Here is a 16,432-nt window from a genome sequence, read left to right as displayed (position 1 = left end):
TGAGGTCTGGAGACTGGCTAGGCCACTCCAGGACCTTGAAATGCTTTTTACGGAGCCACTCTTTCGTTGCCCGAGCGGTGTGTTTGGGATCATTGTCATGCTGGAAGACCCAGCCACGTTCCATCTTCAATGCTCTCACTGATGGAAGGAGGTTTTGGCTTAAAATCTCACGATACATGGCCCCGTTCATTCTTCCCTTAACACGGATCAGTCGTCCTGTCCCCTTTGCAGAAAAACAGCCCCAAAGCATGATGTTTCCACCCCCATGCTTCACAGTAGGTATGGTGTTCTTGGGTTTTTCTTCTTCCTCCAAACACGACGAGTTGAGTTTTTACCAAAAAGTTCAATTTTGGTTTCATCTGACCACATGATATTCTCCCAATCCTCTTCTGGATCATCCATATGCTCTCTGGCAAACTTCAGACGGGCCTGGACATGTACTGGCTTAAGCAGGGGGACAAGCCTGGCACTGCAGGATTTGAGTCCCTCTCGGCGTAGTGTGTTACTGATGGTAGCCTTTGTTACTTTGGTCCCAGCTCTCTGCAGGTCATTCATCAGGTCCCTCCGTGTAGTTCTGGCATTTTTGCTCACCGTTCTCATGATCATTTTGACCCCACGGGATGAGCCCCAGATCGAGGGAGATTATCAATGGTCTTGTATGTCTTCCATTTTCTTACAATTGCTCCCACAGTTGATTTATTCACACCAACCTGCTTGCTTATTGTAGATTCACTCTTCCCAGCCTGGTGCAGGTCTACAATTTTCTTCCTGGTGTCCTTCGACAGCTCTTTGGTCTTGGCCATGGTTGAGTTTGGAGTCTGACTGTTTGAGGCTGTGGACAGGTGTCTTTTATACAGATAACGAGGTCAAACAGGTGCCATTAATACAGGTAACGAGTGGAGGACAGAAGAGCCTCTTAAAGAAGAAGTTACAGGTCTGTGAGAGCCAGAAATCTTGCTTGTTTGTGGTGACCAAATACTTTTTTTCCGCCATAATTTACAAATAAATTCTTTAAAAATCCTACAATGTGATTTCCTGGATTTTTTTTTTCTCATTTTGTCTCTCATAGTTGAAGTGTAGCTATGATGAAAATTACAGACCTCTCTCATCTTTCTAAGTAGGAGAACTTGCACAATCAGTGGCTGACTAAATACTTTTTGGCCCCACTGTATATATATATATATACTGTATATATAAAAATACAGATATACATAATACTAAATGTAAGCAGTAATAATTAACTATAAAAATGTGTGTGTGTGTGTGTGTGTGTGACATGATTATAAACATTAACATGGGTTCAACACACTCCCTTTTTTAACCGCTTATCCAGTTAGGGGGGGGCTTGAGCCTATCCCAGCTTTTCAATGGGCGCAAGGCACACAGTAACACCCTGGACAGGGTGCCAGTCCATCGCAGGGCACACACACATACACACACATTCACCTTTAGGGCAATTCAGTGTCTCCAATTAACCTGACTGCATGTCCCTGGACTGTGGGAAGAAACCCACACAGACACGGGGAGAACATGCAAACTCAGCACAGAAAGGACCCGGACCGCCCCGCTTGGGGATCGAACCCAGGACCGACAGCGCTACCCACCGAGCCGCCGTGCCGCACGGGTTCGACTCACTCTATGGTTAAATGTCTGTTTGCTGCTTTATAGTTTCCACCCTGGTACAGTTTTCAACTATATTTTGGACCACGACTGCTGGAATTTATTTTCATTAAATAACAAGCAGATTTAGTAATGCTGGGCAACAATCTAACCACAAAAGAGCCACCGATGATTATGACGTCTGCTATCCTGGCAAACTGTAATTCTTCCTCGCTTATTTCTGCTTTCTTTCTTGTCAGGATCGTAATAGGTTCGATTCCCTCGGAAAACCTGATCACAGATGTGATGCGCTGCCAATACCTGAAGCAGCACAATTTTACTGCTCCAGGGTCCTGTAGCACTGTTCTATAATCACTCCCACTAATGAATTACTCCCCATGAACTCAAGCTTGTATACAGCTGAACACAATTAAATCACACTGATTTTTGATGCACATTTCATTCACTAGTTTGTGTCACGAACGTGTTCAGGAAGAGCTACAAACTCCTGCTGTGCATGGGGATGCAGACTGTGCTATAACTGTTTGTTCTGAGGGCGGCGAAAGGTTAAAACAGCTGTTGATCTTTAAATCGATTCCCTTCCCAGCATGTGTGACATTATTCACCCGACAGCTGGATGTGACTCCATCACTCGAGAGGGTTACAGACACAAAACACACCAGCCGTCGGGTGCACTGTGTCGCCCTGGGTTTATACCTCAGCCCAGAATAGCAAAACTAACATCAAAATACAGGGATGTTCCATACATATACAAAACATTTAAAAACGATAAAGCTGATGTTGAGCCGTTGAACTTAAGTGTATTAGGGCCACTGTTAAAAAAATAATAAAAAATAGCTTTATAAGTTTGGATTTTGCAAATACAATCAGGACCAATTGTAGGACCGCTGTCATGGACTTGCCAGTTTAGAGAAGCACGATCGGAAGGAAGTATGTTAGGTTAGACGACCACATACAGTGTATCACAAAAGTGAGTACACCCCTCACATTTCTGCAAATATTTCATTATATCTTTTCATGGGACAACACTATAGACATGAAACTTGGATATAACTTAGAGTAGTCAGTGTACAACTTGTATAGCAGTGTAGATTTACTGTCTTCTGAAAATAACTCAACACACAGCCATTAATGTCTAAATACCTGGCAACATAAGTGAGTACACCCCACAGTGAACATGTCCACATTGTGCCCAAATGTGTCGTTGCCCCTCCCTGGTGTCATGTGTCAAGGTCCCAGGTGTAAATGGGGAGCAGGGCTGTTAAATTTGGTGTTTTGGGTACAATTCTCTCATACTGGCCACTGGATATTCAACATGGCACCTCATGGCAAAGAACACTCTGAGGATGTGAGAAATAGAATTGTTGCTCTCCACAAAGATGGCCTGGGCTATAAGAAGATTGCTAACACCCTGAAACTGAGCTACAGCATGGTGGCCAAGGTCATACAGCGGTTTTCCAGGACAGGTTCCACTCGGAACAGGCTTTGCCAGGGTCGACCAAAGAAGTTGAGTCCACGTGTTCGGCGTCATATCCAGAGGTTGGCTTTAAAAAATAGACACATGAGTGCTGCCAGCATTGCTGCAGAGGTTGAAGACGTGGGAGGTCAGCCTGTCAGTGCTCAGACCATACGCCGCACACTGCATCAACTCGGTCTGCATGGTCGTCACCCCAGAAGGAAGCTGACGCACAAGAAAGCCCGCAAACAGTTTGCTGAAGACAAGCAGTCCAAGAACATGGATTACTGGAATGCCCTGTGGTCTGACGAGACCAAGATAAACTTGTTTGGCTCAGATGGTGTCCAGCATGTGTGGCGGCGCCCTGGTGAGAAGTACCAAGACAACTGTATCTTGCCTACAGTCAAGCATGGTGGTGGTAGCATCATGGTCTTGGGCTGCATGAGTGTTGCTGGCACTGGGGAGCTGCAGTTCATTGAGGGAAACATGAATTCCAACATGTACTGTGACATTCTGAAACAGAGCATGATCCCCTCCCTTCGAAAAACTCATGGCAGTTTTCCAACAGGATTACGACCCCAAACACAACCTCCAAGATGACAACTGCCTTGCTGAGGAAGCTGAAGGTAAAGGTGATGGACTAAACCCAATTGAGCACCTGTGGCACATCCTCAAGTGGAAGGTGGAGGAGTTCAAGGTGTCTAACATCCACCAGCTCCGTGATGTCATCATGGAGGAGTGGAAGAGGATTCCAGTAGCAACCTGTGCAGCTCTGGTGAATTCCATGCCCAGGAGGGTTAAGGCAGTGCTGGATAATAATGGTGGTCACACAAAATATTGACACTTTGGGCACAATTTGGACATGTTCACTGTGGGGTGTACTCACTTATGTTGCCAGCCATTTAGACATTAATGGCTGTGTGTTGAGTTATTTTCAGAAGACAGTAAATCTACACTGCTATACAAGTTGTACACTGACTACTCTAACTTATATCCAAGTTTTATTTCTATAGTGTTGTCCCATGAAAAGATATAATAAAATATTTGCAGAAATGTGAGGGGTGTACTCACTTTTGTGATACACTGTATACACCAATCAGGTATAACATTATGACCACGTTCCTAATATTGTCTCGGTCCCCCTTTGCTGCCAAAACAGCCCTGCAACTGTGATGCACCATGTATTCTGACACCTTTCTATCAGAACCAGCATGAACTCATCAGCAATCGGAGCTACAGTAGCTCGTCTGTCGGGCCAGCCTTCAATGAGCCTTAGCCGCCCATGACCCTGTCGCCGGTTTACCACTGTTCCTTCCTTGGACCACTTTTGATAGATACTGACCACTGCAGACCGGGACACACCCCACAAGAGCTGCAGTTCTGGAGATGCTCTGACCCAGTCGTCTAGCCATCACAATTTGGCCCTCGTCAAACTGGCTCAGATCCTCACGCTCGCCCATTTTTCCTGCTTCTAACATCAACTTTGAGGATAAAATGTTCACTTGCTGCCTAATATATCCCCCCCACTAACAGGTGCCGTGATGAAGAGGTAATCAGTGTTCACCTAGTGGTCATAATGTTATGTCTAGTCAGTGTATGTATATGTAGGGCCTGAATAAAAGTTTATACAGACATCAAGAGGTGAAAATAAGCCACCTTTGAGTATCGTACTACACACTGCTACCTTAATTCAACTTCCAAAAAGTCTAAATCTGTTAAGGTCTGTGTACATTTTTAGTCTCTCTGTATATTGATTTGATGTGAAATCGAGCATTTTAGCTTCAACGGCCATGACGTGCAAGTTCTGCAAGTTTCAAGTCTGAAAACCTCGTGATCTCTCTACATTAACACATTTTACAGTCTTATGAGTTCGATGTCTTATTAGAACCCTCTCTGCTGAGGCAGCTGATCAGGTAGGCAGCAGGCAGCAAGACAGCTCACTAGGTTTTCAGACAGACCCAGTGGATGATTGATTAGGGATGTAACGATGCACCCCAAGACAGTTAATAACCGATTCAAAAATTCCACGATTCAATCCAGTTTGACATGTAAAATGAATCGATATTCACTTCAAACAGCAGAGGGCGCTGTACACCTCACCTGGTTGACGTCACTGGAGCTATATGCCTGGTTGCCAGATTCGGGGTTTTAATTCAAAATAGTTTTGCATAGTTTGTACCAAACCTCAGAAATAAAAGGACATTCATTATTTAGATAAATAAAAGATAAGCACAAATACAGGATTTTATTTTATTTTGTCATCATTTGTCTTCAATTTCAGTTTTAAAAATCGGGAAAAAATCATGAACCCAGTATCGTGAATCGCATCACATTGTGGATAGAGTGTATTGTTTCATCCCTATTATTGAAGGTTCTTACCGTAGTACGTTCTGTTCCACATCCTCTTGGTGATGCTCTCTTGACCCTTACTCAGCCTTCCTTTATTTTCCGCCAAGGTCTCGTTTAGTGCATGAACGTACAGCATGAGGCCATCGTAGAAGCCTCCAGAGATGATGTTCATCTAGAGATAAGGAGGTACGTTTGAGAAATCGAACTAGAAAACGTGACGTCATCAGTACAAATGATCATTTATTAAAAGCACATAACATTAAAACCACCTCCTTGTTTCTACACTCGCTGTCCATTTTATCAGCTCCACTTACCATATAGAAGCACTTTGCAGTTCTACAATTACTGACTGTAGTCCATCTGTTTCTCTACATACTTTGTTACCCCCTTTCATGCTGTTCTTCAATGCCACAGAGCAGGTATTATTTAGGTGGTGGATGATTCTCAGCACTGCAGTGACACTGACATGGTGGTGGTGTGTTAGTGTGTGTTGTGCTGGTATGACTGGATCAGACACAGCAGCGCTGCTGGAGTTTTTAAACACCTCACTGTCACTGCTAGACTGAGAATAGTCCACCAACCAAAAATATCCAGCCAACAGCGCCCCGTGGGCAGCGTCCTGTGACCACTGATGAAGGTCTAGAAGATGACCGACTCAAACAGCAGCAATAGATGAGCGATCGTCTCTGACTTTACATCTACAAGGTGGACCAACTAGGTAGGAGTGTCTAATAGAGTGGACAGTGAGTGGACACGGTATTTAAAAACTCCAGCAGTGCTGCTGTGTCTGATCCACTCCTACCAGCACAACACACACTAACACACCACCACCATGTCAGTGTCACTGCAGTGCTGAGAATCATCCACCACCTAAATAATACCTGCTCTGTGGGGGTCCTGACCATTGAAGAACAGGGTGAAAGAGGCTAACAAAGCATGTAGAGAAACAGATGAACTACAGTCAGTAATTGTAGAACTACAAAGTGCTTCTATATGGTAAGAGGAGCTGATAAAATGGACAGTGAGTGTAGAAACAAGGAGGTGGTTTTAATGTATGACAAATCAAGGCGATCCGTCAGTGTTCCTATCAGTTGTTCAGGGGGAGTTGTAGCCTAGTGGTTAAGGTACTGGACTAGTAATCAAAAGGTCGCTGGTTCAAGCCCCACTACTGCCAGGTTGCCACTGTTGGGCCCCTCAATTGCTTAGACAATATACTGTCCCAGTACTGAAAGTCGCTTTGGATAAAAGCGTCCCCCCCCCCCCCCTACTTCTGTAGTAAATTTGGTCCCCTCCTTCCCCAATGTTCAGTTCTTGGCTGCAACCTTGCTTGGAATGACACATAAGTAAGATTTGATAAAATTTTTGGGCTGTCGTACAGAAAATGTGACCAAATCTTGATCTTGTGTACTTATTCTAGGAATAGAGCGCAGAAATGAGACACACAGACGTGCATGCAAGTTATATAATTAATATGAAAGATTTTTGTGAGAGTCTGGAACTCTGAAAGCCACAAACATCTGTTCATGACTGTTTTTTATAAAGTTTCTCCTAATATATTTGGAACAGAGGATAAAAAAACACAAAAGTTGCCAAAAAAAAAAAAAAAAAGCCAACTCCAAGTTATTTGCTTTATTAGCTTATCAAGATTCTATTGGGACGTTCAGTATTTAAATAAACACAATCAGAAGCTGAATTCTGGGTTCTAATTCCTCCGGGGTTAAATATAAATCCACAGTGAGAGGCTGCATCTCTTCAAGGTCCTGCAAGTTCAAGCGGGTGAGTACTGGACTGTCAGTGAGATGATGGATGAGGTGGAGTGACCTCATGTACCGTTCTGCCTAAGATCATAGAAAATTGAACGTGAAACTGTGTGTGTGTGTGTGTGTAATTTGCAGCGAACTGGTGCAGTACCAGGTTGGAGCAATAATTCAGCGAGAGCTTTGATTTTCTGATTTCTTTTTAATTAACTAATGGAGCGCTTCAAAACAATGGGTATGGATTTTTAGCCACACATAGTATAAAGTCAATAATCACAATGGGTGTTCACAGAGTTTTGGTCATATTGTGTAGAGTTTTTGCCCCTAGAATAGATCTTTGCCACGTATAGTGTAGAGTTTTTGCCCTTAGAATAGATTTATGCCACATATAGTGTAGAGTTTTTGCCCCAGAATAGATTTATGCCACATATAGTGTAGAGTTTTTGCCCCAGAATAGATTTATGCCACATATAGTGTAGAGTTTTTGCCCCAGAATAGATTTATGCCACATATAGTGTAGAGTTTTTGCCGCAGAATAGATTTATGCCACATATAGTGCAGAGTTTTTGCCCTTAGAATAGATTTATGCCACATATAGTGTAGAGTTTTTGCCCTTAGAATAGATTTATGCCACATATAGTGTAGAGTTTTTGCCCTTAGAATAGATTTATGCCACATATAGTGTTTTTAGAGTTTTTAACACTCTTGTGTATGACAAATAAAGGCGATCTGTCAGTGTTCCTAACAGTTGTTCAGGGGGAGTTGTAGCCTAGTGGTTAAGGTACTGGACTAGTAATCAAAAGGTCGCTGGTCCAAGCCCCACCACTGCCAGGTTGCCACTGTTGGGCCCCTCAATTGCTTAGACAATATACCCCCCCCCTACTTCTGTAGTAAATTTGGTCCCCTCCTTCCCCAATGTTTTTGCCCTTAGAATAGATTTATGCCACATATAGTGTTTTTAGAGTTTTTAACACTCTTGTGTCACCAGTATAGATTTTTGCCACATATAGTATAAACTCAATAATCACAATGGGTGTCCACATATTTTTGGTCATATAGTATAGATTGTTTTGTGACCTTTTGCCACCAGTATAGATTTTCAGGTACATACGTAAAATATAAACTCAATAATCACAGTGGGTGTCTATATACTTTTAGGTCATATAGTGTTGTTTTTGCCACTTTTGGTCACTAATATCTCTACCTGTACCAGCGAGTCCCTCTTATAGTGAGCTTCACCTACCAGAGAATCCTCCACCGTGAAGTTGAACATCTTCTTTGCATCCGCCTTCAGATCAGCGACGAAGTCTTTGTACTCTGGATTCTGCGGCTCTCTGTACGTCAGGATCTTCACGTTCTGAAAACAAAGCAGCAGCAGAAAAAAACACAAGGCCATAAATAAGAGTGAAACTCCGTCCTGCCACGTCTGTGATGCTCAATGGATGCCAAGGGCGACTTCAATCACATTATCCTCCGCAGTAAACGACCTAACCGAGTCTGCATGTGCGTCTGGAATTCTTACACATCAGACGAGTAAATCTCAAGGACACACGAGGTAGGAAGAGCAGAGGAGCAGAAGGACTCAGGAATTATTTGAATAATAATAAAATAAACCTGCATCACAGAATAAAAATGTTGTGGTGTTTCTGTGCTGCTTCTCGCTTCTCTCAATTTCCCACCCTGTACAAACTGGAGTTTATCGTCGTTTATCGACGCACCAGTTCCAGTGTGTGTTTGGAGTGTAGAAATAAATCCTGATATATTAAAACTTCACGGATTGCTCTTCAGGTTGCTCCTATTACTTTAATTTATATAGATGAACAAAACCTCACAAGAAACAGGGAACTAAAAGAGAAATATAAAAGACTTAAATAAATATTAATACACATATTGCTTTATTTATTACAGAAATAAAAAATTTTTAAGATTTAAGTCTTGACTTGGGTCTTGGAATTGATACTAGTCTAAATACAGTAGATTAGAAAGTATACAGAATAGAAGTGGGTGTTTTGACATTGTGTTACTCAAAGGGGCGACTTTACACCTCATAAAGGAAATACAGCGGTACCTTGTCACTCAGCGTCCCCTAAACTTAACATTTTTGAGACTCAACGTGCTTTGTCAGCGCTTGGCTTGAGAGATGCAGTAAGACGTCATCATAGACAACATATAAACATGAAACTTCTCTTCATTATTACTGCTCATAAGTTCCTCCACTAATTAAATTCCTCACTCGCTGTTTTACTACAATAAGTCACGTTAAGTTTTGTGCACCGGCGTCACACTTCATAGGACATAACGGCACAGCAGCACAAAAGCTATTGTGCCGCTTCTCATGTGAATGCACCGGTGCTGAACGGAATACGGTATCCCAAGGTCAAGCATCTCCACCATTAAGAAGCATAAGGAAACAATATAGAAGTAAACCTAAAGTGCAGCTTTAATTGTGTTTTTACTGATTTTTAACTGTTTTGAATTGTATTTCAGTGTGTTTATATTATATTTGTGTTATTTTCAGTGTATAAGTGTCAAAAACCACCTCATTATTTTACATGAGACATATAAATATATGCAGATCCACGGGACCATGGACGCATTAACAGGTTCTCCAAACATCCTTATGGGAAAAAAATACCTCAAAACTCAACGCCTTTAAAACTCAACACCACTCCCAGAACTGACTGACGTTGAGTTTCAAGGTACCGCTGTATAAGCAGGACCCTACTCCTACTCCAATCCATAATTAGATTTACTACAGGAATAGACAGGAAATACAAATATGGCTAATCCAATTATTTCAGCCGAATTGAAATAGAACACGTCCATGTGTACACCTCAGTCTGAATAAACTAGTCTGATTAAGACCATTCTGAATGCTGTTTCTACCTGATTGTTTGTTGGCTTATTGAACTGTGTTTTACATTAATAAACGTAAGATCGTCTTTTTGGAGACCCAAGAAAATTCATTTTTCACTTGAATCGGGCAACGATTCTAGTTACTGAACTAGTAATCAGAATCAGAAGGTTGTCGGTTCAAGCACCACCACCAAGTTGCCACTGTTGGGCCCCTAAGCAAGGCTTAGCAAGGCCTTAACCCTCAATTGCTCAAACTATATCAGTAATTGTAAGTCGCTTTGGCGTAATGTCGTAAATGAATTAATTTTCCTGACTTAAATATTATAAATTAGTAAAAGAATAAATGTTCCTGCATTATGATTTTGACGTGTAGATACACATTGTTTTATTGCAAATCAGGGATTGATAACACTTGTGCAGTTTGTATATATATACTAAAAATTACTGCATGGACAAGACCTTGGACATGACCAAATAAGTCACAAATAAGCTGTAATTAGTACTGGTTGGTACTGGTTGGTACTGGTTGGTTTTTAGCACATGTATGTAAAGCATCAGGCATAAAAGGAGAGATTAAATATTAAGTATTAAGTATTAAATATACAATATGCATAATAAAATAAAGACCTCATAATAAACGACTGACCTCAATTATAGCACACACTCAGAATAAACGATCATCTGTGCTTTTCAATTAAACCCTCATTAACCTTTAAATTAGAACAATGACAATTATAGATATCACAGAAACGACTTTAAATATAAAGATTAATGAGTGAGAGTCAGGCAGTAATGGAATATCCACAAAACATGTTGAGAGTATAAAGATTAATCATTTCTATCTATAACAATGTACGTTTAAATATATTCTACACTCACTGTCCATTTTATAAGCTCCGCTTACCATATAGAAGCACTTTGTAGTTCTACAATTACTGACGGTAGTCCGTCTGTTTCTTTGCATGCTTTGTTACCCCCTTTCATGCTGTGTCTGATCCACTCATACCAGCACAATACACACTAACACACCACCACCATGTCAGTGTCACTGCAGTGCTGAGAATCATCCACCACCTAAATAATACCTGCTCTGTGGTGGTCCTGTGGGGGTCCTGACCATTAAAGAACAGGGTGAAAGGAGGTTAAAAAGTATAGATGATACAGATGGACTACAGTCAGTAATTGTAGAACTACAAAGTGCTTCTATATGGTAAGTGGAGCTGATAAAATGGACAGTGAGTGTAGAAACAAGGAGGTGGTTTTAATGTTATAGCTGATAAGTGTATTGTAAAATTAATAATTGTTTACATTTACAAGTTTGATTTACAAGTCTTGACTTAGACCCACCTGGAAAGCCTCCTTTGCGAGTTGGTCATCAGCATCCCCCCTGGCCCAGGGCTGGGCAGGTTGGGAGGACACAGTGCGGCCGAACACGTCGATGTAAATGAAGACGAACTCCTCCTGAGGAAGATCCGCCTTCCTGAAGTGCACCATCAGCTGCCGAAAGATGTCTGGAGCGCAGCATACAAACACCACTACACCAAACAAACAACAAACCCACAGTTATTACACGTAAAAGTAAACATTATTTATTTACAAGTCCTAAATTCGTATATTTTAGAAGTGACTTTTTCCTTTAAGTCAATAGTTTATATATAGACCTTCCACTATACCCATTAGCCCCAGTTTCCTCTCACTGGTGGGATGATCGATAGACTTAACAAGATTACGTCTACATACAGCAGGAGCAAAGTGTCAGCACAACACTGCTAGATACGAGTGTGTGTGTGTGTGTGTGTGTGTGTGTCTAAGTGCATGTGTGAAGAAAGAGGTCTGCATGTGTTTGCGTGTGTGTTTTTGTTTGTTTGTGTGTTTGTGTGTTCATGTGTGTTTGTATGTGTGTTTGTGTGTGTTTGTGTGTTCATGTGTGTTTGTGTGTGTGCATGTGTGTGCATGTGTGTTTGTGTGTGTTTGTTTGTTTATGTGTGTTTGTGTGTGTTTGTGTGTTCATGTGTGTTTGTGTGTCTGCGTGTGTGTGCATGTGTGTCTGCGTGTGTGTGCATGTGTGTTTGTGTGTGTGCATGTGTGTGCATGTGTGTTTGTGTGTATGCATGTGTTTGTGTGTGTGTGTGTGTGTTTGTGTGTTTATGTGTGTTTATGTGTGTTTGTGTGTTCATGTGTGTTTGTGTGTCTGAGTGCATGTGTTTGTGTGTTTATGTGTGTTTGTGTGTTTATGTGTGTTTATGTGTGTCTGAGTGCATGTGTGTTTATGTGTGTTTGTGTGTTTATGTGTGTTTGTGTGTTTGTGTGTTTATGTGTGTTTATGTGTGTCTGAGTGCATGTGTTTATGTGTGTTTGTGTGTATGTGTGTTTATGTGTGTTTATGTGTGTCTGAGTGCATGTGTGTTTATGTGTGTCTGAGTGCATGTGTTTGTGTGTTTATGTGTGTTTATGTGTGTTTATGTGTGTTTATGTGTGTTTGTGTGTCTGAGTGCATGTGTTTATGTGTGTTTGTGTGTCTGAGTGCATGTGTTTATGTGTATGTGTGTTTATGTGTGTTTATGTGTGTCTGAGTGCATGTGTGTTTATGTGTGTCTGAGTGCATGTGTTTGTGTGTTTATGTGTATGTGTGTTTATGTGTATGTGTGTTTATGTGTGTCTGAGTGCATGTGTGTTTATGTGTGTTTATGTGTGTTTATGTGTGTTTATGTGTGTTTGTGTGTTTATGTGTGTTTGTGTGTTTATGTGTGTTTATGTGTGTTTGTGTGTTTATGTGTGTTTATGTGTGTTTATGTGTGTCTGAGTGCATGTGTTTATGTGTGTTTGTGTGTGTTTGTGTGTTTATGTGTGTTTGTGTGTTTATGTGTGTTTGTGTGTTTATGTGTGTTTATGTGTGTTTGTGTGTGTCTGAGTGCATGTGTTTATGTGTGTTTGTGTGTCTGAGTGCATGTGTTTATGTGTGTTTGTGTGTCTGAGTGCATGTGTTTATGTGTGTTTGTGTGTGTTTGTGTGTTTATGTGTGTTTGTGTGTTTATGTGTGTTTATGTGTGTTTATGTGTGTTTGTGTGTTTATGTGTGTTTATGTGTGTCTGAGTGCATGTGTTTATGTGTGTTTGTGTGTGTTTGTGTGTTTATGTGTGTTTGTGTGTTTGTGTGTTTATGTGTGTTTGTGTGTTTATGTGTGTTTATGTGTGTTTATGTGTGTCTGAGTGCATGTGTTTATGTGTGTTTGTGTGTCTGAGTGCATGTGTTTATGTGTGTTTGTGTGTCTGAGTGCATGTGTTTATGTGTGTTTGTGTGTGTTTATGTGTGTCTGAGTGCATGTGTGTTTATGTGTGTCTGAGTGCATGTGTTTGTGTGTTTATGTGTATGTGTGTTTATGTGTATGTGTGTTTATGTGTGTTTATGTGTGTTTATGTGTGTTTATGTGTGTCTGAGTGCATGTGTGTTTATGTGTGTTTATGTGTGTTTATGTGTGTTTATGTGTGTCTGAGTGCATGAGGTCCAATAACTGTGTTTTATTTTCAGTCAGCAATAACACCTGAAGCGTTTGTTAAGTCCAGGTGCACCCTGTGGTGCAGGAATAGAAGAGCATTCCTGGTGATACTTCTACATTCCCACTACATTCAGCTTAAAACAAGCATCACATTTAGTATCTTAATGGACGGTCCAATCACCAGATTTAAAAATCCACCCTCTCTTCTAGAAAAAAGTCCAACGACCAACTCAGTACTTGTATGGCGGCAAAATCCACGAGGAATTCAAGCTGTTTTTGAATAAAGCAAGGCCCTGAATCAATATTAGTAAGGGCTATTTTTACTTCTCTAAACGCCCCCCTCTACCAGCGTAATCTGCTGTTTTTAGACACACTGATAGTAAACATGCAGCCATGCATCTCAGATAAACACTAGCAGTAGAATGACTTGTACTAAAAAGCTTGTTGATTTTTTTGCATGTTCTTCCCTTTTTTTCCACTTTTCAATGTCAGTTCATCAATTATCTGCCCACTTTTGAGATGAATCGGAACCCTGTCTGTAAGCCAGACTTTATCAGTGCCTGACTCCCCCCCACAAATAATACAGTCCTGTTTAAAGCATCTAAGAATGACTTCATACAGTCTGAAAGCTCGGAATCAGATCGGAAACAGGAGACATCGAGCACTTTTTGTGCAGAAATTGCTGCGGTGGAAACACATTATCAATAACGGTGTCGTGTTACACATCTGGAAATAAAACAGCTGCAGCTTTGGTATTCGTTTCATATGTGCTTTATAAAAGACCAGGATTCTGGTTTCATCTGCTGAGATCAAACGCGTGTAATTAGATTTTGGTTTTTTTAATGGAGCTGATGCGTTACAGCAAGAAGGGCTTGGGTTCGACTCCCCTCAGGGTCCTTTCTGTGTGGGGTTTGCATGTTCTCCTGGTGTTCGGGTGGGTTTCCGCCAACAATTCCAAAGACGTTCAGTCAGGCCAATTGGAGCTACTTAAAATGACCATGAGTGTAAGTGTGTTAGAATGTCCAGGATGTTTCCTGCCTTTTGCCCAATTAATCAGACCCACCGCATCCCTGACCAGGGGGTAAAAATAGACAATGAATGAATGAATAAATAAAAGAGCTAACCTAAACCTTTATATATACACATATAAGGGTGAACGGCTCTACATTAGGATTCTATATGCACACAGAAATTCTATTAAGAACTTAGTTAAATTAGTTAGTTAGTTAGTTACACCATTGTTTAGTAGTACTAAGGTAGAAAATGTTTTCTCACAAATGTCAAATATTAGCTAAAAGTGAGGTGTCGGGCCCCCACAATCCACTACAACAGATTCAGTTCACACTGACTACAAGTAAGTCCCATTAAAAATAAATCAATATAATACACGGATCACCAATAACATTAATACCACCTCCTTGTTTCTACAATCACTGTCCATTTTATCAGCTCCACTTACCATATAGAAGCACTGTAGTTCTACAATTACTGACTGTAGTCCATCGGTTTCTCTACATGCTTTGTTAGCTCCCTATCATGCTGTTCTTCAATGGTCAGGACCCCCACAGGACCACCACAGAGCAGGTATTATTTAGGTGGTGGATGATTCTCAGCACTGCAGTGACACTGACATGGTGGTGGTGTGTTAGTGTGTGTTGTGCTGGTATGAGTGGATCAGACACAGCAGCTCTGCAGGAGTTTTTAGACACCTTACTGTCACTGCTGGACTGAGAATCGTCCACCAACCAAAAATATCCAGCCAACAGCGCCCCGTGGGCAGCGTCCTGTGACCACTGATGAAGGTCTAGAGGATGAGCGACTCAAACAGCAGCAATAGATGAGCGATCGTCTCTGACTTTACATCTACAAGGTGGACCAACTAGGTAGGAGTGTCTAATAGAGTGGACAGTGATTTGGACGGTATTTAAAAACTCATACCAGCACAACACACACTAACACACCACCACCATGTCAGTGTCACTGCAGTGCTGAGAATGATCCACCACCTAAATAATACCTGCTCTGTGGGGGTCCTGTGGGGGTCCTGACCATTGAAGAACAGGGTGAAAGCAGGCTAATAAAGTATGTAGAGAAACAGATAGACTACAGTCAGTAATTGTAGAACTACAAAGTGCTTCCATATGGTAAGTGGAGCTGATAAAATGGACAGTGAGTGTAGAAACAAGGAGGTGGTTTTAATGTTATGGCTGATCAGTTTACATAGCTATAAGGGTGAATGGCCGTCCATTAGTATTCTATATGAACACAGAAATTCTATTAAGAACTAAAGTAGGAACTGTTCTCTCACAAATGTCAAATATTGGCTAAAATATTTGTTAAAATCTTTCTCAGATGTTCACATGAGGTGAAATCTGGTGACTACCAAGGCAACAACAAATGATGTGTGTTTATTTTGAAGCCGTTCTGTATTGTTCTAATGGATAAGACCATTCATTCTGGAAGAAACCACTCCCATCAGAATAGTAATGTTCCACTCCAGTGATTTGTGATGTCCGTTCCTCTTTATTAGCTCCTGATGGGGCAGTTCTGTGTGGACTCGTGTTTGTGTTTTGAATTGCAAACGTTCAGCTGATTTTAAGCAGCACGACCACTGTGATATGAAAACATGATCTCATCATTTCCAGTAAGAGACACAAAAATAAATGATTACTCACACACTCACACACCAGTACACACTGGTTCACATGCAGTCAGACTTTATGGCCCGAAATATCTCATTTACTTTACTGCTAAGTGCGCGTAATTACCCCGGCGCTCCTCTGGTCTTTTGTTCCCTCTGAGAAAAGCAACACAGATAAGAACTGCCTGGGCTGAACAGGGTTCTGCATCCAATTACTGGTGTCCTGCCAGTTTAAACTGGGCAGAGCTGGACTTACA

The 16,432-nt window shown here is 41.3% G+C and overlaps 1 protein-coding gene across 1 annotated transcript in view; it reads right to left on the bottom strand.

Moving 5' to 3' along the window:
- Window positions 1-16,432, bottom strand: part of npr1b (natriuretic peptide receptor 1b) — a 48,378-nt gene that overhangs the window by 23,081 nt on the left and 8,865 nt on the right. Inside the window, exons 2-4 of the mRNA XM_062991559.1 lie at window positions 11,386-11,573; window positions 8,426-8,539; window positions 5,456-5,597 (exon numbers count right to left, since the gene is read on the bottom strand). Coding sequence (XP_062847629.1) covers window positions 5,456-5,597; window positions 8,426-8,539; window positions 11,386-11,573 — 444 coding nt within the window. The remainder of the gene's footprint in view (window positions 1-5,455; window positions 5,598-8,425; window positions 8,540-11,385; window positions 11,574-16,432) is intronic.

Source organism: Trichomycterus rosablanca, chromosome 3 (assembly GCF_030014385.1).
Source record: "Trichomycterus rosablanca isolate fTriRos1 chromosome 3, fTriRos1.hap1, whole genome shotgun sequence".
Taxonomy (NCBI): domain Eukaryota; kingdom Metazoa; phylum Chordata; class Actinopteri; order Siluriformes; family Trichomycteridae; genus Trichomycterus; species Trichomycterus rosablanca.
This window is presented reverse-complemented; position numbering and strand designations above follow the sequence as displayed.